The 25,224-nt window shown below is 41.0% G+C and overlaps 1 protein-coding gene across 2 annotated transcripts in view; it reads left to right on the plus strand.

The window, feature by feature from the left end:
* LOC117412565 (voltage-dependent calcium channel subunit alpha-2/delta-2-like) overlaps positions 1 to 25,224 on the plus strand; it is a 180,820-nt gene that overhangs the window by 933 nt on the left and 154,663 nt on the right. For both annotated transcript variants that reach the window (XM_058999924.1, XM_058999925.1), the window contains exon 2: positions 9,909 to 9,990. In XM_058999924.1, the coding sequence (XP_058855907.1) occupies positions 9,909 to 9,990 (82 nt within the window). The remainder of the gene's footprint in view (positions 1 to 9,908; positions 9,991 to 25,224) is intronic.

Below are 25,224 nucleotides of genomic sequence, written 5' to 3' on the forward strand. Positions count from 1 at the left end.
TGTTCAGTTTAAGGATAATGTCTATACCTGCTTTTGGTTAGTCTTTTTGGCTTCTAGTAGCCGATAAGTCACATGATGTATACATTCCATTCTGGAATGTGTAAAACTGGGTAAAGCGCTTCGTTTTCTTTTAAAACCAGAACCCCCACGCTTTGTTTTAGCTCGTCAATGCAGCTGCATGTTTCCATCTAAATGTTTTATGATGTGGGAAGCATACGGCGGGGCAGTAGCAGGCTACGGTCGGAATGGTACAGCAGCTGAGGCGATTAGGCGCGCGCATCAGAGCTACGGCATTTTCAACTGGGCTGCATTTTAAACGAACGCTTCCTTTCCATTCCTTGGCATGACTTAGTTTTCAATAGAGCCACTGCAGAACCGACACGGCCACTACATATTTAGACTCGTGTTATTAAATATGAAATGGTTTTTTGTGTTAAGCTTTACATTCTTTATGCGGGGTTGATACAGAGTTCCTGTTTCGTGTTATTATTATTATTATTATTATTATTATTATTATTATTATTATTATTATTATTATTATTATTATTATTATTATTATTATTACATACACACATTGTACTGTCTTCAAAATGTTCCGCTATCTTTTCTTCTGCAACACTACACACAGAATACCCATGGTCGATGTATAGCGTTGTGTATTTGTAAGCAGAAACCTGCCCTTTTTGGTTTAACAGATACAGTAGGTTACACCAGGATTCATACAAGCTCTAATCCTGGAAGGTAGTATGAAAGAGCCTGGCCAGTCTATCGTGGTATTAAATAACTACATCTGCAGTACATAATACAATAAAAAATATATATGTTTTCGTATTGTGAAGTATTAATTCAAATTCATGTTAGTGACTGGTATTAATTGTATCATTGATACTCTATCTATCTATCTATCTATCTATCTATCTATCTATCTATCTATCTATCTATACTGTATCAGAAAATAATACAATGAATACCTGTAACTATCAATTTGAATTAATACTTCACAACACGAAAACATATATTTATTTTTTGCCACTGATCAAAAATACAGATTGCACATCCCGCACGACTCTCTGACACACAGTTGTGAGGAGTTGCATTGGAATGATAGGTACAGACAGACCTGCAGTACAATTCGTGCGTGTACCGGTATTATGATAAGGATCGGAGTCTGTGGAGTGTTTTAACTGGAGCTGAAGTGCATTCTCCGTGATCTGTGCCGTCGACAGAGCTTGTGCAGTGTCTATGCATTTTAAAGACAGTGAATTTTCTAGCAGATTCCTCGTTAGAAAACGAAGATTGCATTTGCTTCATAGAGCAATAACATGTAGCAGATCTAGACGGACAAAATGACACATACTGTTTGATGTTAAACGGCACCGCTGTCCTTGGTCCTGACTGTTCACGCACCCAAGAGATTTCTTAATAGTGTAGCGGCATGAAATTCTGCTAATATAAAATGTATACAATCATATGAATATGACATTGTCAACATTTTTTCCCGTTTCTTTATGGAAATATTATTATTTGTAGTTGTTTATTAAAATAGTATGGATTTTTTTTCTTTGCTGTACATACTGCTGTTACCCGTCACTGTGTGCTTTACCTGGTTATTATGAAGAATAGTATTGGACCAGACATTTTAACTATATAACATTGAAACTCATGCATTTGCAAAATAATCAATACCGTTGTAAGAACTTCAGTGTAGTATTTACTTTATTTATAGTTTATTTTGTATTAATGTCGTGCACATAAGTTATTATTATTATTATTATTATTATTATTATTATTATTATTATTATACATACATACATACATACATACATACATACATACATACATACATACATACACACATACATACACACATACATACATACATACACACATACATACATACATATAATGTATCGGGAATATGAGGCACCCAAAACCATAACTTCCTTTACATTCCTGATACACGTTTTTTCAAAGGCTGCCTCAAACAGTAATGGAAAATAATCCTCACCTGAGCATGGTACAGCGAAGCAGCAGCAATGGTATTTTGTGTATACCTCTCAGCGGTTGTAAACATTTAATTCTGCAATATTCGCTCTCACTGAAAAGGGCTTATGATTACAGTACATTGAATACATGGGTGACATAATGAAAAAATCAACTGAAACATAAAAGAATACTGAAGACCAATGTGAGCTTCCTAGATATATTGAATAGGTTATAATAAAGGGATACCTGCAGTAAAATAATAATAATAATTAATAATAATAATAATAATAATAATAATAATAATAATAATAATAATAATAATAATAATAATAATAATAATAATAATAATGTATATATTCAAATTGGCATCATTCACCCTGTTCATCAAGAGCAGGCCAGCAGGGGTGGGGCTTACATCCCTAGCAGATTGAGTGAGACGCGTTTCAATCTGTTTCAAAGGAGAAGGACTGAATCCAGGAATAACCTTGGGTTTGGAAGCGCGTGCTCCTACAATGGGACGGTGAAAGGAGAACAATGCCTCCAGCTGAACTGGGAATTATGGCTGATGCTTGTACTCAGCTGCACTTCTTTTATATTCCAGTGATTTTCACATTTAATAAATACAGGCCTTTATGTGGACAGTGTTCACTATACCGGGAAGAAAAAGAGCATATGTAAAATCTCTTCTCATCCCTAGAACTATTGTGCTCATTAGGGCATGTTCCCTTTAGTGACATAGGGCCCAGTGAATCCATTGTAGCATAATTCAGATCTGATTCTCAGAGAGCATTGCATAATATTCATGATAAATAGCCATATTAGATATATAAATAGCATAAATAGCACTTTGTTAAGCAGGTTGTCAGCATTCAAGCAACAGTACTTGGAACTGCTCAGAAAGACTGTAAACATAGCATTCTGTATTTTTTACTAGTCCTCAACTATGCCCATAGGATCAAAGTTAAAAGTAAGCCTAATCAGTGAAAACTATACCTGTGTTTTAAAACGCAGAATGTTTTAATGAAGAATGAATAGAGCAATGCTCAAAAGGCATTAGAGGGTTTTTGTTGCAGGAGCAGACCGGTTGGTAGAGTAGATCGGAGTGGTGAGCACAATGGATTAGCCTCTCCTGTACTATGTGTGCTAGGATTGTTAACATTGCATTCTCCCGAGGTTAATCAAATTCTATTAGGAGTCCTTGCTGCTGACAGCTGCTATACAAAAAAGCAGCAAAATAATAATTCCCATGACAATTCTGCTTTATTTAGAACAGATGCCGTTTCTGCTCAGCTTCCAGGTGCTGCTCAAAAATGCTCTGTTCTGAAAAGTTAAGTGCCATGGAAAACCAGCCTGGTATCCTTATATAGCCATTGGCATGTCACAATAAATGGCAATACGATTGACACAAAGCAGAGGTTCAAACATCTGCACCAGGGAAGCTGGAATATATTGCATTCATAAGATAGCTATACCAATGGTATGAAATGTTACCACTGGGGTACCATTCTACCAGTGGCAGCTTATGCCAGCCTCATGCCCTTGTGTTGCCATTAGTACAGGACATTGTGCAGTGCCACTGCATTCCCAATGAGAATCATAAGCAGACTGAAACAATTTTCTACTGGTCACCAAAATACTGCATTAGTTTTTCATGCTATATTAAATATCTAGTACCATACACCTGCGTGTAGCTCCCTTCTTCACATTTATTAAGCATATTGTTTTATTTATGGCTTCCCATACAGATGTGCAAGTGCATGAGCATATACTTGGGTATTCACAGTGGAAATGCAGTTACTCCTTTGGTTTTGTATATTAGCCCATGCACCTGTGTCCGAGTATAAGCCCCCTATGGTTGAAGATGAAAGCAAATGCAAGGTGTGGGTGCTATCATGGTTATGAACTTGAATTAATTTTACAACAGCATTGTAAGTTGTGTAACAAGTATAAGAGACCATGTCAAAGCCTAATAATTGTATTTCTAATACTGATTTACTTTCTTCTTCCTATAACTCTTTTGTAAAATAATTACGCATGCAAGCCCATTTGCTTATCTTTCATACTCCCCTATTTGCATGGTTATATGGTACAAAGGGTGGGACTTTGCTGGCTTGCTTTATTTTGTGTTTTGTTTTGGGAAGAGGAATTTTCCACTAGTTTTCCTGGCATGAAGTGAAGCATCCTCTGGTGTGAGTGTGGAACAATGAGAAATAATAAGGACTTTGCCAAGTCTCTCACAGCCCATTGGACAAGGGCTCATAATCACAGGGCAGAAAGAAGACTGGGCAGAGAGCGCCACCAGCAAGGAGGTTCAGGACCCAGAAGTGGGTCCTCTAGGGACAGTTTTGAGCAGCGAGGAGATGTGACACGGGGAGGGTGGGGGGGGGGAAGGTGACGCAGGGTTCGAATTTAGCCTCCAGCATCACTTCAGATAAATCTCCACATTTAGTGCACCCTTGCATTTTTTAATTGAGTGCAAAGCGTGCATTTTTGTGTACAGACTAGAAGAGACTGATAAGGAGCACATTTTGCTCGGGGATGGAGGCTTTGTCACTGGCAGTTAACGTCACAGTGTTCTGTACCAGTGTCTCATCATTAAGCTTTTTTTGTATTGCTAAGTGACCTTTTCAAAGTCAGCGTTCGTTCTGTGCCGCTTTAAACATGTCTTTAAAAATGTTCAGAAAATTTTTTTTTTCTAGGAGATGACAAGAATTGGATAGTTAATTGCAAAACTGCTTAAAAGAACCATTGGTTAATTATTATTTTTATTATTATTTAGCAGACGCTTTCATCCAAAGCAACTTACAGAGACTTGGGGGTGAACTATGCATCACAACTGCTGAGTCACTTACAATACGACCTCGGTTTTATGTCTCATGGAGGTTAAGTAACTTGCTCAGGGTCACACACAGTGAGGCAGTGGCTAGGATTGAACCAGTAACCTGCTAGTAACAAGCCTCTTTCTTTAACCATTGGACCACCAAGCCTCGGGCTGGGCATTGTGAATGGCTGTGTGATGTTCTGGTTGGGCAGTGTGAATGGCTGTGATGTTCTGGTTGATCAGTGTGAATGGCTGTGTGATGTTCTGGTTGGGCATTATGAATGGCTGTGTGATGTTCTTGATGGTCAGTGTGAATGGCTGTGTGATGTTCTGGTTGGGCAGTGTGAATGGCTGTGTGATGTTCTGGTTGGGCATTATGAATGGCTGTGTGATGTTCTTGATGGTCAGTGTGAATGGCTGTGTGATGTTCTTGATGGTCAGTGTGAATGGCTGAGTGATGTTCTTGATGGTCAGTGTGAATGGCTGTGTGATGTTCTTGATGGTCAGTGTGAATGACTGTGTGATGTTCTGGTTGTGCATCGTCATCTGCTTTTTTTAATCAAAAAAGCTCTATTCTCTTTGCAGCTCTATACGTCCAATAGAAAGCCTACAAATGTGACCTCATTAAGTGGTTTTCACTGTAATTGTTAATGAAAACGTTCTTGAGATCTTGATGTTGCAAATGAATAGCCTCACTGACATGTTCAATCCTGAACTGTTCTCTTCTATTTTGGCATCTTTCAGCATTACAAAAAAGAACAGGGGTGGAGTTGAGGCTTGTGGTTTGACACTTGATGTGTCAGGAAATGCTGAAGTCAGACACTCGCCAAAATGTTTGTCTATTGTACTTAGGTTGCTATAAGTGTTCCCTTCTATTTATAAAAAAAGAATGCTGTCTTTCAAATTGACTAAACAAATGTAAACCAATTCACTGATCCGATCGACTCGGAGAATATAATCCTTAAGTAACGACTGGGGCCCTCACTTTACCTAAAAACGAAAGACAAGTCAAGACATATTAAGTGAGCCTTACAGTACCCAACCATTAAGATGTTTGGAAGCGAGTTAATAATGGTTCATTTAATCGTATAGACAACAGACAATTTGGAAACTTTGACTTTGGAAAGTTACAGAACAGTGCCAAGTGCAGAATGTACAGGGCTTTGTGATGTGGACTACTGCCCACTAAGAGACCCCCAACTCATTTCACTTGTATTGTCAATTCAAGTCCATGGTGCCACCCAGACCTCTTCCCATTCTGGATGCATTCTGAGCTTGGAATTCAGTGATCGTAGTGTCTATATTTTATTCTGGTCAGGATGAAATGATGAAAAACGTTAAATCCTTACCTGACACTTTTATTTACACAGAGAGGAGTGCAAATCATTTTTCTCAAAACCTTCCAAAACAGATCCCTGGTTCGGTTTACCTGAAGAGCACATTCTCATATCCTGTGCAGCGTATCCGCCTGGCACCTAAATATGCAGCAAAATACTTAATTCCCAGGCTGGGAATGTCATCCTGTGCTTTGTTGAGCGTCTCTAACACTGTTCAGAGCTTCTCAAATCTAAATATTGTACTGCAGTTCTATAAGAGATTCGGCTATATGAATCTCATTAAATACATTAACTCATGAAACAAACCCTTTCCCATAGTAAGAACCCTGGATTCCTTCAGTGGCCAGCATGTGGCATGCCATGATGAAAGTGGCAATAAACAAAGCTGATTTTGAAGAATTTATTTCTTTGATCAGGCTGACGCACACACATATGAGCCGTACATGTTACTCCATCGACTCTTACTTATGTATCCATGCGGCTCTCTGAATACAGTTATTGATGCCTTGGTGTAGGCCTGTGAGTGGACACCGTGGTGGTTCAGGGTCCACTTGGCTGCCTGCCTCCCCCCCCCCCATCAGTTCACTCCAGTTGACAGGCTGCTACTGACTCCATTTACCTCTCACTGCCCCCCTCCCTCCCTCCCTCCTTGTTCTGAAGTTAAAGCCCCAGAAAGACTTTTTTTTTTAAAGGCCAAATAATAAACTATAAAAAACAACTGTGATTAACTGATGTTTTTTTTGCAGCATTGTATGCTGTGTTAGCATAAACTAATTGCACACATTTATCATAGATTTTGTAAAAGCCGCTATTAGAATGACCACATTTTGTCTGCCTGTCTCTGCGCTACTGTGCAAGCTGTCCTCTGATGCAGTATTATTGTACTGGAGGTGCAAACTAGCTTAACCAAATTCAAACTGGCTTCTGTATGCAAGTAAGACACACATTGAGAGGTGGGGGTCAAAGGTTATCATCATTGGCCAACAATGGGGCAGCAGCTTTGGCCCATTCTAACATGGCAGATGTTTCACGTTATTAAATGCAGCCCCCTCTAACAGCCTGTCAGATTAAAATGTGCTCCGTGGATCCTGCCTTCTACTGAATTGTAGTAAAACAAACAGCTTATTTTTTTGTTTTTTGTGCACATCAGACCCCTGCCTTCCTGATCAGTTCCAGTGGTTTCAATCCGCTCATCACCCACCACCTCCAGTCAAACAAACAGCCCTGTTCTGGCACCCAAAGAGGAGCTAGGATAAGAAAAGGGATTATACTGGAGTGATAGAAATGCAGGGACCTGGCTTTCAGAGGGCTGGTCATGCGTACAACAAGGGGGGAAGGACAGTGATTAATTGACTTCTTGACTTTGGTTGTTAATTGGCTTTTATCGAAATAATCTGTTGGCTGTGCTTGTCTTACAATATATCCTAGTAAATAAATAAATAAATAAATATGTGTTTTTTGTTTTTAGCACAGCCCCCCCCCCCCCCCCCAAGAAAATGACCATGCTTTACTATAGAGTATTTAGCTATACTTTTCTGTGATCTCCATCACTTGCTGAAACATTCACTGTATTTTAACTCTATTTGACTGCCCTTTGCTGTGCTTTGATTGTGACACACCTCAGTAAACTGTGGAAAATGCACCTCAAAGCAATAGAAGCTGGGTAGTGGAATCATCCCATGACATCAATGAGATTCTAGAACTACCACTCCAGGTCACAGGGGCCAGTGCAGCGAAAACTTGCCGATGTTGATGCATTAACTGCTCAATACATCCGCCATTCGTCTCGAGAAGGGCTTCGATCCATGGGATAATATTAGGAATGACAGGTTCTTTCTCAGGTTCATCATATCTCTTTATGTAATGCTGATGTTGCCCAGTGGTGCCCTGATTGGTGCATTCCGACATTTACAAAAAGTAACTTTTCCGTTGTGGCGTCCAATCCGATTGCCAAACTTCTTTGAATCTGAATTCCTCCCAGCCAATGAAAAACCAGGCCGCATTAACAGGGCCCGGCGCTTCACGGGGTGAAAACTGAATGATTAATGAGCGTGGCTCAGATCACCTCGAGGGATTGTCTCCCGAGTCTTTAGCAAAGAGCTGCTGTGTTTGCTTAAGTGCTGATTCCTTGCCCCGCCGTTCTGTAAGACTAATCAGAGTTGGGTTCAGTCTCTACACACCTGAACTATAGCGCAGCTCCAATTTGCATTGCAGAGACAGATATCCTTCTTCATACAATAGACTATGGGATGAGCAGATGAGAGCAGCGTCCGCGGTCCCCAGTGTGAATCTGCAGACATCACCCTCAGATTGTGCCATTTAAGCTGTTCCGTTGCATTTGTTTCAAACGTACAGATTGATTGTCTTGATAAGAGCCTGTGACAAGGATATTGCATATGTAATAGCAGATTGAATTATGCATGCGTTCTGTACAGCAGCTTGAGTCTTTGAGAGAGATGAATAGTGTAACAATAAACATGACAGGTCAGTCGCAGGTTAGCAATATTACCACTTTGTGTTTTTGGTGCTTGTGAAAGAAGCTGGATTGGTAGCAATGGAAGTGGAAATCTGCCTTTATCTGCAGGACAGGGGATAACACAGCAAGCTTGCCTCATCCACGTACTACCGATACAGATGCCCTGTGTCCAGTGTGCTGAATGGGTGTGGTTTTGTGATATTCTGTCCACTCAGAGGGCTAATAGTGGACAGCTTATACTGATTTCACTTCTGTGGTCCAGTGGTTAAAGAAAAGGGCCTGTAACCAGGAGGTCACTGGTTCAAATCCCAGCTCAGTCAGTGACCCTGAGCAAGTCACTTCACCTCCTTGTGCTCTGTCTTTCGGGTGAGATGTTGTTGTAAGGTACTCTGCAGCTGATGCATAGTTCACACACCTTAGTCTCTGTAAGTTGCCTTGGATAAAGGTGTTTGCTAAATAAACAAATAATAATAAAAAAAGTACTGCATTAAAGGACCACATTTCTAATGAGTAAATACAACTTTAAAAGTAACATTTTTGCTTTTTTTAATAAACTAAAATAGAATTTCTAATTCTAAAAACGTTGAGACCACACACTTAAACACCACCCCAGCAGTGTTCTTCTTGAACGAAGTTGCACAGTAATTATGTCACATTAGCCAAACAGATTCTCAGCTGTCTAGAGAAAGTTAATGATAGGGAACACAGAGGAAAGAAGTTCAGAATTACATATAGTGTGAGCCAAACGCCCTGACAGCTATTCCTTTCACGTCGGATAGGAATGGCTAAAACAGGCAGGTGTAAAATAAAACAAAAGACAGCTTGTTGTGGAACAAAAGCTAAAAGGGAAAGGTAGGCTGGCATGCAAACTGTGCAATATTCAGTGTGGCAGATCTCTCCCCTGGGCAGATTATATAAGCATTCCTCCACCCAGAATCTCTGAATGTGCTCTTTTCTCTGAGTCTTAGGTGGTGCAGGTTATGAAAAAATAATAAAACAAAAAAAACAACTTTGATATTGATTAAAAAAAAAATCCTTCCTAGAGTGTCATCGATGAATAAACCAACAACATTCCTTTTCATGAAAACTCACGCATTTCATGAATATCAAAGAGATAAAACAATAATATCATTCTTCCAATAGCTGAGTTGAAGTAAAAGCTTTGTGAACAGCATCCTGACTGAGGATAGGCAGGACTTGCTATTATACAAGATAGGGTTTTGAGCGTCTGTGTTTGTAAATGCACTCTCCCTGCAAGCTGACCTGTCTTCTCTTCCTCACCCTGCAGAATGCAGTACTGGGCTGGGCGGATAGAGCAGGAGATCGACCGAGTGGTGCGGCTGGTCAGTGGAGTCCAGCAGATCAAAGGGGTGAGTCCACACTCCAGCACCGTGTGCTGCACACAGTACTGAAGACCCATTAGTCCCATTAGTAAAAAGGAATATGATATACTGTAACCCTCCAACACATTACTGTGTAGTATACTATAAAACTGTGTACATTGGTGCATTAAGATGTTTTCCTGTGTGCTGCATTACACAGATTATATCTCCTGGGTAAACCATTGGAACCCATGTGTTCAGGTAATGCAGCCTCTTTTCATTTATACATTCTGGCAATAGATCTAGCTATATTACATTCTGTTTGTTGGCAGTAGTCACAGAAATCAGAACCAGCAACACATTTGTGCATGGCGTCTGTTTTCAGGCTTGTCGTATCTGTCACTTGCCACAGCAATCTGGCAATGGGGAATGATTCGCTGGCGCTGCCTTGCGTTTTTTGGATGGGATTGGACTGTTTCCCAAGATGCTCTTGTCTTGAAACTGAGATACACAATTGTCCATGTGTTCTGATGGAGGAGTAGTAAATGCATTCCCGGGAATGTATATCCATCTCGGTCACACATTTTTTATTTCATTTTTAGAAATTTTAAAACGGTCTGCGGAGTTTGACAAGTTGCCCTGCCAAAACTTTGAAAAAAAAAAAAAGCATTATAAAACAGATGCATCGATAGGAAACTTAACATGGTACAAGAGACTGAAGGGGATATACTGTAGATAAAATACATTCTGTATGGAAGTGTCACCTTTAATATACAGCGGTAGTTCAGCAAACTGAGTAATAATCACAGACCCCTATCAAAATGAACTGCAGGCAGAGAGCAGCTGCAGAACTGCAATGTTACACTTCCTGGGGGTTTTGTGCTCTATAATTCTCTCTGTGTTTTTTGTATGTTTTATTACTGATTTTGAATGAAATATTTATTTCAAAATCATAAAAGGCATTTTAGTCGGTACAGGTTACAGTATCAGTAATAATCTAAATGGATTTAACCAGAATGGAATCCCAATAAGTACCACTCAACCCACTCTTCTTCACAACATCAAAGAGAAAGCACAATTAAACAGTTAACAATACAAACCCTTCTCTCGCGATGCACAGAGCTAATGAAACAGCTAAGCTGTGCCTTGTCTTCTTTAAGTGCTCTTTCCCTTCGATAGAGCTTATATAATGGCCCTCTCGTCATCATTGCAGTCTGGAGCAGCTTTCGGCCTGAATCTCTAGTCATGTCTCTCCCAATCCCTTCCTTTTGATTACAGTCTGGTTTGAGGGACAGTAGGGGAGGGGAAGGTTGTGTTTTGAAGAGCACTGTCTAACCTCTTTGTGACATCATTGCTTGTCCGTCACTCCACAAAGGCCCTTTCCATCAGTTTCTCTATGCTTTTGAGGATTTGTATTTGATGCTGTCATGCAAACTTGTATAAAATGTAATGAGTCATTATTGGCTTTCTGAAAGAGCGTTGAACGCCTTATTTAAATTTTTCCATTGTTGCTTAAAATAAAAAAACCTCAAAACAGTCTTCTAAGCCCTGTGTTGTAGCACGTCTGTAGTCTTAAGATATGCTCAGCCTTTATATAAAAATGCAGCATTCCTATTTGTGCCTTTTTCAAAGTAGAGTCCAGATTCCATTGAAGTAGGTTCTATTCTCTGTGTTCTCTGTTTATAGATTTTTTTTGTTTTGAGACAACAACATTGCTAATAAACCAGGAGAGATGATTTATACAAAGAGAGATGTAACAGAAAGCACCAGTAGAATAAACTGGCATGTGATTCATAGATAGCTGCTGCCTGACAGTGTGTAAGTGTGAAAAGAAAGACATTCATTTCAGAGTTATTCTGGAGAGAACTGCGCTTCTCTTAACATTACTTTGGAAGCTTGATGGTCTGTCTCTGTGTCTCTTTGTCCGAGCATATAATCTTGTTCAGAACATTTTTGGTCAGTGTTAATTTACTTTATTTTTAAATGCAGTGCAGAAAACTGTTTCCCGTGTAGAAACTCAATCCTGTGACATACAACGGAATTGCATCAACACAGAAATCATTTGCTATAATTTACTATGCTTCTCTGTGACGGACCGTGTGTGTCTGTGTGACAATAACCATTTTGAAAATACTCATATTGGGTGTTTAAACCCATTGTCTCACAATAGCTAAGCATCAGCCTGGGCTGCCCATGAAAGGGCCAGTATGTTTCAGTAAGCTTGTCTGCTAAGCTGCCAGATAGGGAAATTAATAATATATGTTTTTTCTAAAAGCCTCTTTTTTCTAGTGACACTGTATAGATGCCATGCTGTGCATTCATCAGGCTTCAGTGAAGAGGCTTGAAAAAAATTGAATTAAACTGGCTAAGGGGCGCTGGCTAAATGCGGACGTTGGCAAAAGGGTCTTGTGAAGGAAAAAAATAACAGGACATGGTGTGAGGTTGCAGCTAGAGTCGAGATCTTAGGACCACGTGCTCTTAGCTTTGATATAGCAATGATTAGGTGAGGACCTCCTATTTGCACGAATTGTTCTCCCAATTCCAGTGTGAGACACAAATTTAGGTCACATGTCAGCCACTCCAACGGGATCCAATGGGTGACGGGTTCATATCGAAACCTGGGCTTTGATTGAGCTGAGCTTCAAATAAACGGTCCCTAGTTTAGTTACTGCCCTCTGGAATTTCACATACTGTATTGCAATCACACCTGATGTAACACTTGCATTTCTATGTGTTTCAGTTTCCTGGGGACTTCCTTCAGTTTAAGGATATGTTTAAACAATTACTAATCCATTTACAAATGTGTTATATTTCTGTAGAATAATATGTATAATCATAACAACATAACAATAACAACAGGCTTTAGCAATGTTATTCAAACGTGTAAGAGATTTATAATAATCCTTATAATAATCCTTCTTTTAAACTTGTAATATGCTAATTTAATAAACTGTTATTCCTTCTTAGTCATCTCTAGAACCTTTAATTTGTATATTCTATAAACAGATACTTGACCTAAAGTGGGACCAACGGTGCTGGAGCCTTTCTGAAAGTGGGGGGTCCAAGATCTGGTTGTAAGAGGGTGGGGCGGGGTTGGGGAGGGGTCATTCTTTTAGTGCTGGCGAGATTTTCACTGCCTCATCCACAATATTATCGCCTTCTAAAGCGCATTCTTTAATTACCCGAGTTCTCTGTATATTTCCCGTTTTAAAAGTAATCTATTTCTCAAGCTGAAAGAAACATTATCTCACAGGCAAAGTAAAGACTGCACACTGAGGCTGTCTCGTCTGCCTTTCAGTCTGACGTATCCCTCTCCCAAAAATGAAATAGTGCTGATCACAGTTGCTGTTAAGTTGCTGTTCAGAACTCTGCTCAGAACAACTTCACCGCGCCAGCTCAAATAATCAAGAAAACTAAACCGAAACTTAAATATCAATATAGAAATAATGTAGATTTCCTAACATTTACAAATCGAAGATTACTGCTTGGGCAACACACATTGAAATTTTACTGTTTTTCAGGTAAGCATTTCAATATTTAGAAGCGCGTATTGTATCATTTTTCTGCTTTAATACCATCAAATGCTGGGAAAAAAGCAATTTTTACTGTCAAAAACACACATCCCTAATTATAACACGGTGCGAGCAAGCATCCAAATTCAAGACCAAGGGAAGCAATATGCGGGGCCCTTTTGTCAGTAAGTGGGGGCCATGGTTCCCCTGAATTGGACCAAATCAATATGAAGTTCTGCATTCATCATATTCAGCTTACTCTGAAGATTGACTAGTACATGTTCCCCTCTAGTTTAGTTTTGTGTAGCAAATGTGAACTGTGCTTGTTCCTTCATTGAATCCCTTCTTGCCAAGGCCTATTAGAGAGACGCGGTAACTTATCCTCCTGAGTTTTTAATTCATTTACATAAGGAAGCTAATCTCCATAAATAATTCATAGCACCTAGCATGTGACTGGATTGCTCGTTGCGTACTCTCTCTCCTTTCTCTCCCTCCCTCTCTCCCACTCTTCCCCCCCCTCTCTCTCTCTCTCTCTCTCTCTCTCTCTCTCTCTCTCTCTCTCTCTCTCTCTCTCTCTCTCTCTCTAACTGATAAATACCTGAGAGATAAACACCTCATATGTTTACTCTGTTATTAAACCTCATGCTAAAGACTCTTTGATATCATTTGAAAGCAGAGGCTGCTGCGTGGGGGAAGAGAGGGATTACAAATACAGTAATAAACAGAGACGATTTTCATATATTCACTAACAGCACTGTAAGGACTGTTGGCTTTTCCCATCACTTGATGCACTGGGCTGTCAATTCCATATAGCCTCCAGATAAACTACACTAAAGCAACCCCCCCCCCCCCCCACACACACACCATGCTGGGGTGCTGGTGGATGGAGCAAGTCCAGGATATCTGTGGACAATACAGCATGTGTTCACAAAATAAAACAGACCACAAGGACTCTAAGGGGTTAAGTCCCCCCCCCCCCCCCCCCCCCGCTGCTGTTGTTGTTTCTTGCTGAAACGCAAGCAGCGGGGAATATGAGCCCTGATTTGTTGTATTATATGACTGCTGATCAATGTAATTGAGTCCTGATTTAAAAGTACTTATCCCTGTCAATGACTCGCGGCAAGGATGAGTGATTTTAGCAAGAAATTACCTTAAATGGTGGCGCACGCTTCTTTTTTATTCTCTCGAAGCGGCTTCCAAGCAATGGCACTGGCCTTTTTAGCAGCTTATTATTACAGCTCTGTAAACAGCAGCAGCTGCTTTCTGTGCCAGAGCAAGAGTCTGCATTGCGGGGGGTAGCCACACCATCTCCCTTCTCCTAAACAAACCACTACTAGCAACACAGACGGCCTCCATCAGGGGTCTAATTTAGTCTGAAACCACACTATTTTATTTACCAATAATCCCTTAGCATAGAAGCTGCTGTCGCACAGTGAGGTACAGTTTGATTGTAAGGCTGCACAACAGCTAAGGGACAAACAAAACACAGTTTGTTGGTTGGTTTGTCAATATTGCTGTTTCCTATCTCCAAATTGTGATTTAAGACACCTGGAAATGTCTGTGTCTGTTTTTCTTTTTCTTTCTTTCTTTCTTTCTTTCTTTCTTTCTTTCTTTCTTTCTTTCTTTCTTTCCACCTCCTCCTCCCCTCCTCCCTTCGGAGCCTCTCCAGAACATTCTCAGTGTTTCAGTAACATCTCTGTTTGTTTATAATCCAGTCCTGCTATCTCGCACAGATGTTTGGTCTCAGAGCTCAGGGCCCCAGTTGACAGAAAATATAAACGCTGTCCTTTCGCCAGGCGGCTTGCATATCCGGTACTGTCCTGAGAAAACGTCCTGCTCGCCTGACGGGGATCTCTTTAGCTCCTATTTTCAGCTTTATCTTTAGTTACATCTTAAACATTCGATACTCATAGAACAGCCGTCTGCACTGGGCATTGCTGTTCTGCAGAAAACTGGTAAAACTGAGCCACGTTGCAACCTCTGGAAAGGTCCCTCAAGATGTTTGTGTTTTTGGTATTACATATTTCTACTATTATGCCACATACTATCATACTAAAGATGATACAATAAATACTATAATAGCTTTTATGTTTAACCCTCCAACAGTATTACTGCAGCTGCTAGCCCCCTGCTGGACAAAACGTGCAAGCGTTTTGGATGATTTGCTGCACATTTAATCCAATTTGGAAGATCTGTTTCCTATTGCGTAATTCATCCAAACTCAGTCAGTCTCTACTTGACTCAGTTTCTTTGATCTTTTCCTCCTATTTCTCATGCACAGTAACTCAATGTATTTATTGAATTTGTTTATTACCCAGGACAGGACTGCAGAGATTTAATTTCCGTTCCGGTTTGCTTATGTTCATGTGTTTTTGTGAAAGATTCCTTTTTGTAAAACCGATATGTCCACCTCAGTGTCTCCCCTTGAATCCATTAAAAGGGTTACGGCAGATTTAACAGCGCTGAACAGGAGAAGTGATACAGCTGCTTTCTAATGTGCTTGCCCTCTCGAGCTGCAGGTCAGGAGTTCACCATGAAATCTGTTGTTTTGGCTGCAATTCGAACCAATGAAGCTGCAGCTAAGAAGCAGCAATGATTTGATGGGTTTTTTTCTACAGCCACTTGCTCCTGTTTTAGCCAATAAAATCACTAAATCTGACACACGGAATATCAAATCTCTCAGCACTGAGTATCTAAACTGGGAGTGGTTTAAACACTGAGAGCCAGCTGGATCTTTTTGTTTCAAAAATCTGTGGGTACCGCCTTTCTAACGTGAAAAGCATCTAACCTCTGCTAGTTGTTGCTCTGTTGGAATTGAGAGTTGACCCATTTAAACAGTTGGGTTTTTACTGGAGCAATCTAGGTAACGTACCTTGCTCAAGGGTAAAGTACCTTGCTCCAGTAAAAACCCAACTGTATAAATGGGGAATTGTATGTAAAAATAATGTGATATCTTGTAACAATTGTAAGTCGCCCTGGATAAGGGCGTCTGCTAAGAAATAAATAATAAAATAATAATAAAGTACAACAGAAGTGTCCCTCACCGGGGATTGAACCCACACCCCTTTGGTTAGGAGTCCAGAGCCCTAACCACTACTCCACACTGCTGCATGACTGATTCTTTTGTTGTGCAAAATCAACCGGTCAGGTTGATGCACAATGGGCAAGAGCAGATCTGATTAGATAAAGGGGTGATAGTAGATGCTCAGTTGGCAGGTGCTTCCATAGTCACTGCAGCAGCCTGTCTAGTTGCACGCAGCCTGTTCTCAAAGCAAGCAGCACTGAGATTCGATGAAAGGGCAGGCTGGTCCCAGCCGGCTCTGCTCACACTTCTCGTTGTGTTGCAATGGGAATGACCCGTTCCTCTGGGGGATTGCTCTACCCTGAGTCCAGCACTGCCCTTTACGGGGCCCTGTTTATTTATGAAACAAAAGACAAGAAGAACACTTGAAGGTTCGCTGTTAGCTGTTAGCTGCAGCGGCCAGGCGCCGGGTCACAGCTACCCACAAACAAGGTGATACAATAAGAAATGTGAGAATGTCTCTGCATGTCAAGACCACACAGTTCATTCAGGAGTTTACACTGGAAAAGACTCCCTGGGTTTATGAAATGCAGGTTTGATCTCGATGGCTTGTGCTTGACTTACTGCAGAGTGCAGTAGGGCTCTCACTGTTTAAGCCTTGCCAAGCAATATTAGCAATATCAAAGATTCAGACACACTAGGTTTCTAGAGCATTTTAAGGAAATTGATTGGGTTCGTTCAGCTTATTGTACTGTACGGTGCACTAGAGACACAATCATTATTATACATTATTCACGGAAGGTTGGTTCTGTGAGGAGCTAAGTGGGTTGTGTTCCACTGGCAGGTGCTCCACATCACACACTAGGTCTTTATTCATTTAAAAGGGTTTTTACCAGGAGAAACTCTTCATATACATTAAAGTTTCCACAGACTGCATTAGAACGACATGCAAGAGTGACTGAGTCCTGTTCTGCTCCCAGATCAGTCTCTAAAACCTGCACAGCAAATTGAGTGGAACCTGCAGGGAGCTTGTGATTTGCTGAGTTGCATGGTTCCGTAGGGGGTCCTGCCGGAATGCTGCACAGGTGTGGTGCAGCCAGCTTGCAGAAGCACATTCTTTATATTCTTTATTCCTTCTGAAGGCAATGAACACAGGTTTATGTTAAGCCTGAACATCCGCAGTCTCTCTGCAGTGTTCGGCACAGTTGATCCACTGTACAGAGGAAGATGTTCGATTGCAGGTATGTATCTAGAGGTAACAAGAATGACCTCCAAAAGTTTTGAATGCTTGCAGACAAATTGCAGTTTTACCATATGGGGCCTGGTAGAACAGTCCTCCATTAAATCCTGCAGAGTTGCTTGTCGTTGTATTGGGTGCATGATTAAGCTCTGTGGAGGCTATGTAAGTATAGACCTGTTTTTTTTATAGTGTCTACATTTGGCATGGCTGCAGGTTGTCACAGGAAGGCTATCTGTTTCATCAGTTCCTGCACCGATGCTACTAAATTGACAGAAGGTTTGTCAGTTTTGATATCAGCACCTAACTATGCAATGGATGCAGCACCTAGCAATGGAAAAATCGCTGAGTAGCAGAAGTTATTTAGAAAACACAGATAATGACTGGCTAGATTGGTCCCTGGAACGATTGAAATCAGGCCATTAGGACAGAGAGGGAAGTTGTTTTCGAGTTAACGTGCCTGCCAGCTCAGTGAAGCATGGCTCTGTTTGAAAAGTTACTCCAGAATAAGGATGCCGAGAAGAAAGACCAGTCGCTTGTTGCGTTTCTGTGGCCCTACAGTAGCTGAGGCAGACCATTGATAAAAGCTCTGCATCATTAGTGATTTTATATATTTTTGCTGCTGTGCTGTAAGAGTGTAAAAATGGACTCTGTCTTACCGCATAACGCAGGCCTCAGGCAAGTCTGCCGGACAGATGCAAGGACAGCAAGGGAGCTGATTGCTTTGTGACACTGGTAGATAAAGTGAGAACTGTTTAAACAGTTAATTAGCTGCTGCACCCTTCCCAGTCAATCTCTTGAGTGATATCACGGTTAAAATACTGTAATAGAAATACAAAAATACAGATCATTTGGGAGACCTGGAGCAGTCTTGTGTTGCATGTTATAAATAACTATTAATTATAGATATTGTGATGCAAACGCTATAACTGCCCCGCAATGCTTTCCTTGAGCCCTCACGGCAACAGCAACAGAATCGCGTTCTGTTAATACAAATAAATGCACATGTAACCAATTTATTAAACCGTACCGGTAATTCTTCCTCTCGGGAGAAGGTGAACTCGGCTGCTTTCCCTATCGTTCTGGATCTTGCTCGTAATACAATTCTGTGTTCTGCCGTAAACAGCGGTTTAAAATTATCATAGTTATAATAGCAATAATAAAATGAAAACATCTAATTTATTTTCTAATTACCCCAGTCTTGCCTATCTTGCCAGCCTGCTAGTTTGAAAGTTTCTGATATTTATATCTCTGTTCACCAGAGCTGGTGTGGAGGATCTGTGTTAATAAAATACGCCGTCCCTCCCTTTCCTTCTCTGCACTCATCTGCACATTATTTTAATTTGACAGGCCCTCTGTGAACACGTGTATCTTTTACCTCTCTCTCTCTCTCTCTCTCTCTCTCTCTCTCTCTCTCTCCTCCTGTATGTCTGTAGCCTGAACAGCCAAGCCCATTCCTGATTACCATAATTGACATTTAAAAATCAAGACAAATGCATTTAATTAACTAAAGCATGTAAAATAAGTATTTTTGAAAACGATAGCAGTGAGTGAGGTTGTGGCTGTGGTGTTCATTATCAACGCCATTGCTGCTGTACAGGAGCTGCAGCGTTAGTACTGTACTGTACTAGTACAGGGTTGGGTTCTGATTGCTTGGATCTTATCAGCAAACTGTTCCGTAACCTCCCATTGTAATCCAATGCAGCCTCCATTCATTGGCAGTGCCAGCATGTGATCATCAGCAGGTAGTTACAGGAGTCTACATTTTCTGTAACCCGGCAAGCCAGACAGTCAGCTGCCTTTGTTTAGCAATGATCCTGATTGCAAACCAACTAATGCATCCAATTTTCAATCTAATTGTTCAGACAATGCTGGCAGTAGCGGCTTGTTCTGTTACATTACACCGTGAGGTTCCGATATTTGCACACTGGCGATCACCTGCTACCAATCACACAGGACAAGAACAATAGGGGATATTGATGTGTTGGGGCCATAGTGCATTTCATAGTGGCATCTGGCCAACCCACCCACTTGTGATAGTTTTCTCCTGTCAAGCAGGGTGTGTCTATTGATAGCATTGTTAGTGGGAATGAATGTATTTTGAGTATCGCTTTCAGTTGCTCTTGTGCAGAGCTGGCGGTGCAGGGAAGTGACACCAAAATAACATATTAGGTGAAGGTTGCACTTTGCTTATTGCTGTTATAGTTTTTCATGATTTTGGTCAAAAGTTTTTGTTATACAAATTTCAGGAGGTTCGCAAGAGGGTCTAGTGATGTGTTTTTGCCCCTCGTACTGCTGGCATTCTATAACACTGAGTGAGACTCCACAGGCGCCTGCAGATTACTTACCAAAAGCTTGTAACAAAAAAGAAAACTCAGGTTTGCAATCAGATCCATTTATTAATATATGTCACTGCAGAGACCTGTCAGCTGGTGTTCATTTCATGCACAGAACTAGCAGGAACAGCTTTAAACCTGCACACAATCCTTGCACCGGGGTCGGCTTGCTAATATTGAGCACACACACAAACCCACTGCCTGCAGTTTCCCTTTGATTGGATTGACCAGGTTGTCACAGCAATAAAAGCAGAATATTATCAAGCGGTTCCTGTGATGTCTCGTCTTTCTGTTCTGGAATCTTCTTGATTTCCGGAGAGACGCTCCTGGCTGGAGGGGAGTCTTGGGGGAGCTATCTGCACTGCTGATAAGAAGCGCTGACTCTGGGGAATAAGCACTCAGCTCTGCTGCCCAGTGATGCCTGGGTGCTGAAGGCAACTACCAACACCATAACTACAGCTTTGTGATTAACCCGGGAATGTGCTCCTGGTTAAAGGAAACAAAAAAGACATATCATGAAACAAACCCAGCTACAGAGAGAGGGAGAGAGGGAGAGAGGGAATGAGTGAGAGATAGAGATGACTACCAGCAGTATTGAAGATAACAGCTACAATATAAATGATTCATTATTCAGATTTATTCATAAGGTGTAACATCTCATTTCCATTCAGCCATTTTTATTTCATTTTTTTACAGGTCAGAAGTGAAAGGTGCTAAAAGGCCAAATGACTCAGGTACCTGGGGTCACACAACGTGTACATGAGAGAGGAAGGGCGAGAGGGGGAGGCAGAGGGAAAGAGAGAGGGAGAGGAAACAGAGAGAACGAAAGAGAAAGGTAGAGAAAAACAAGAGAGGGAGAAAGAGAGGAGAGAGAGAAGGGGGACGAGATGCATGTTCTTAAAGAGCGAACGGCTTCAAATACCATTTGCTCCGTTATTTATTTTAAATCAATGTGCCCAATACAGTAGCCATCTAGAACTGGCCTTATTGTGTTCAGTGTTGCCTGTCAATACCCAGGTAGTGTTTTTGATTTCCAAAGAAAGTAATGTGGGGCAGGCCCTTCCGTTCTATATTATAACTATCCTATACCACTGAGGAGGTGGTCAGGTTCTAGAAAAAATCCCTTTCACATTCCAGTTCTACAGTAAATGGACTGCTGCCTTCAGGGACTTCTACTGTTAAATGTACTGTTAAAGGAATCTAGCTGCTGTAATAAACATATGCCTGGTTTTTAAAAGCCATCTGCGTTGCTAACCAGCTAGAGAGCAGTCGATGTGTGTCCCAGTTCCCAGCTAGCCCCCAGCTCACCCCCCTTCTCTCTCTCACTCTCTCCTGCAGTGTTGTGCAGCGGAGCTGGCTGCCACTGCACACGGGGCCTGTGCTGAAAGATCCAGGTCAGGTGTTGCAATGATTTGAGCTGCTGTCTGTGCCGCTCCAGTGCAAGACCCACTTTCCACAGTGAGGGATATGCAGATGACTGCAGCCATTTCCTGCTCTGTCAGGTCCCAGCAATCAGCCAGCCCGTTTGCATCGTAAAGAAAGAAAGCTCCAGTATAAAATCTGCTTCTCTGTCCCCAATCTGAGCGCGACCAAGACAAAATGAATACGCTGTTAAAACTGTAAATCGAATGTTACTGCCGCTGTGTTGTTATCCCCCCCCCCCCCCCCCCCCAGGACATCCAGATCACTGGATTCATTTCTCCAGGTGGACATTATAATAAAACAAAAGAACCAGTAATCTACTCTCCCGGGAGAGAAAGGCAAGTTTGGTGCACTGGGGGTCATGGGTATATTCCGTTGATATTTCATGACTTGATAAGAATTAGGTATGTGAGGGAGATTTAGGCCCACTGTTGATTTGAATAGTGGCTGTGTGATGCATGTTTGTGGCGAGAACGTTTTATTTCCATGCTTTGTTCCTTTTAATTCTGGTTTATCAGGTAGCCGTACCGCAGATTATTTTGTTTTTAGCCACTATTGTGATGCCAAATTTGCAGACAACGTGTCGCTGTTTACTCCCACGTGCCTCATTTAATAACCTTCGAAATCGGATTTAAGTTAAAACAGCGGCATACCGATATATTGCTTTAAAGAGAAGCACAGGACCTCAGCACGATGGTCTGTTTGGGGTTTGTCTCATTCTCTTTCTGTTTGACAATGTAGCTGAAGATTTGACACTGCTTCCATTTTGTGTTTAGATCCAAAACTTTAACTGCCATGGCTGCAAGATCGTCTAGATCAGCAGGAGCCATTTCATTTGTATTTGGAAGATATCTTCAAACATGGTGCCTTGAGCAATATACAGTATCAATAACATGGCAATATCTGTGTTCAAATCCCAGTCGTGGATTGCTAGATAAATGTCTCAGGTAAGTCTGCCGTTAATAATATCAGCTCTTCAAACAGAGAGGGAGCCCTGGCTGATCCTCCTGTGTGGTGGTTTCTTGCCCGGTGAGGACTGTCCACGATACCTGATCCACCCTCCCCAGCGCACACTTCATTAAAAATTCAAAGATAGACAGACGACTTGCCTTCAATCACCCCTAATCGCTCTGTGGATATTCTTACATTTTTATTGCAGTGTTTTGGCACTCCTACAGCAACGCTTTCCATCTACAGAACACAAATACAGTGCTGCAGCAGCTCATTAACAGAGCTCCTCGGGGACAGCTCATCTCAGCTCTGTACTGTTTAGCGGTAGAGCATTTTTAATCCTCCTGTTCAAAAGTTCTTGGATCAATAGAGTTATTTTTCCATTCCATGTAAAACCCACAAGGCAGACCTCTGTAGTAAAGAAAGCAGAGGTAGGGTAATAGCATATGCAGTAACATATGCACTACTGCACTTTGATATTGATTTCTATTTTGATCACAGCATGAATTGTTCTGAAATATGTGAAATTCACCCTGTCTGTAATTCAATCAAAGTGCATGAAGCTGCCATAGCTACATTTCAGAATCCATCCGGTGGCTCCGTTATTTAAAGCGAATGCACTCCCCATTTCTTCTTTCTCCCTGTGGTAGTGGAGTGTCTTGGCTCAATCGCATAAAGTGTGCGTGAGAAGAACAGGGTCAGCTTGACACTTTTAGCTATAAGAAATGCTTTTTTCACCCCCACAATAATTTTGCTGCCGCCCCCTTCTTGAAGAAACTGTGACAACAGGTTATTAGGAGTATCTTTCTGTAGCTCAACCCCTGTGATTTGCATTGGCATTTTGGCAACAGCATGCAAAGTGGAGTTTTGTGGCAACACAAAAATAGATTCAGGTTCAAATGTGTGTTATTATATTAGAGTGTATCTTCAACACACCTCAGTCCACCTTCACTCCGCTACTTCAGTGCAACTGCACTTTATCCATCCAGACGCCCAATACATAGACCATTAGCGCTTAGGCATTGCCATGTATTTTATTGCCACCTATGGTCCTAGACCTATTCACTGGGATAGCTGTTCAGCTGGCAGTCTCCTTTCTCAGCTTGTTACAGAAATCCATGTTCCCTTCTTGAGAGCCTGTATGTCTGAGTAAATTGCTCTGATTCCTATTCACTCTGACACGTCTTTTGTCCCTGTTGCAATTATTAGAATAAAAAAATAACATGAAAACCTGCCTTTCAATAGCTTTATTGTTGGCTTTTGTACTTGGAGAAAACTCCTGACGTGAATGAATCTTGTAAAATGTCAATAAGTAAGCAGTTATCTACCAGTATTTTTCAGTCCCTCTTTGTCTGGCTTGCATGGAAAGGGAGTGAGATATGTTCACATTAAAAATGATTGCCTGATATCGCCTGATATCTTTATGCAGGTACAGTTACGTCCAGCAGTGTCTACAATGAGGCTACTTGAAAGCCTGTTATTATGGACAATGCGCTATGGGCTACCCCATAGGTATTACCATGGCAATATTTTCCTTTTTTCTCTGAATATGCTCTTGAGAACAGTTTTATAAACACATGCAGCAGCAGCCAGGTCTGCTGCATAGCATAGGTAGAGCAGAAAAGTGACAGTTTTGGTGCAAAGAAGCATTAGTTGTGTGGTCCAGTGGTTAAAGAAAAGGGCTTGTAACCAGAAGATCCCCGGTTCAAATCCCGGCTCAGCCACTGACTCGTGTGACTCCTTGTGCTCCGTCTTTCGGGTGAGACATAATTGTAAGTGACTCTGCAGCTGATGCATAGTTCACACACCCGAGTCTCTGTAAGTCACCTTGGATAAAGGCCTCTGCTAAATAAACAAATAATAATAAATGAACAAATAATAATTAGTGCTGGGACAAGTACTGTAAAAAAATTATTGAAAATGCATTGCTTGAAATGCATGCAGAGGCAAAAAGAAGTAACTGTTTATGCATGCTGTGTTCATTTTTTTTTTTTCATATGCAATAAATCACAAAAGACCATGAGGGATTTGTCAGTAAATTAAGAAAATGTTTCTTAAAGGACTGCTAATCTTTTTTCTTACCTCTTATTAGCATTAGCATTGGTATATGTTCTGGTCTTTTGGTTCTTCGGTAGTATTTTATGCTTCAGTTTGGAATTTGAAAACTGGAATTAAAAGTTGCTACAGCTTCCTGGTACCGAATCATTTCCTGTGCTGTACTGTAGCTCAGTTTCACACCAATGGTCTAGCTGCTGTCAGGTCACGTGACCTACCATAAAGGAAATTACACATTTTTGCTTTTTTATCAGCAGTATCATTTTTATCATAAAAGTATAAAAAACTGGCAAATCTCAACAGACATTCAGTACATAATGCTGCCAGTGCTAATAAGGGGTAAGAAATTGATTTTGCTTAGCGCTCCTTTAAGCCTTGGTTATAACAAGTTGCAAATTAAGAACAGTTTGTTAAAAAAAAAAAAAAAAAAACCTGAAAAGCCTTCTAGTATTACACTGGCAAATAAGATCCATTAGCAAACCCACGCTGTTAACACTGCAGCTACAAGCTGTACATATGAATGAGACGAACACCTGGACCTCGTGTGCTTTTTTTTTGTTCAACGAGAAACCGAAGCGTAAGGATTTTTACTTGCCGATTTGATTCAGTGAGATTTAAAAAGCTAAGGGACTGCTGATGAGATGACATGTCAGTTAGTCTCCATTGTCTGTTCACCTAACATGCAATCGAAAGTGCTTTAGGAAAACGAGAGAGAGAGAGAGAGAGAGAGAGAGAGAGAGAGAGATT

Source organism: Acipenser ruthenus, chromosome 25 (assembly GCF_902713425.1).
Source record: "Acipenser ruthenus chromosome 25, fAciRut3.2 maternal haplotype, whole genome shotgun sequence".
Lineage (NCBI taxonomy): Eukaryota > Metazoa > Chordata > Actinopteri > Acipenseriformes > Acipenseridae > Acipenser > Acipenser ruthenus.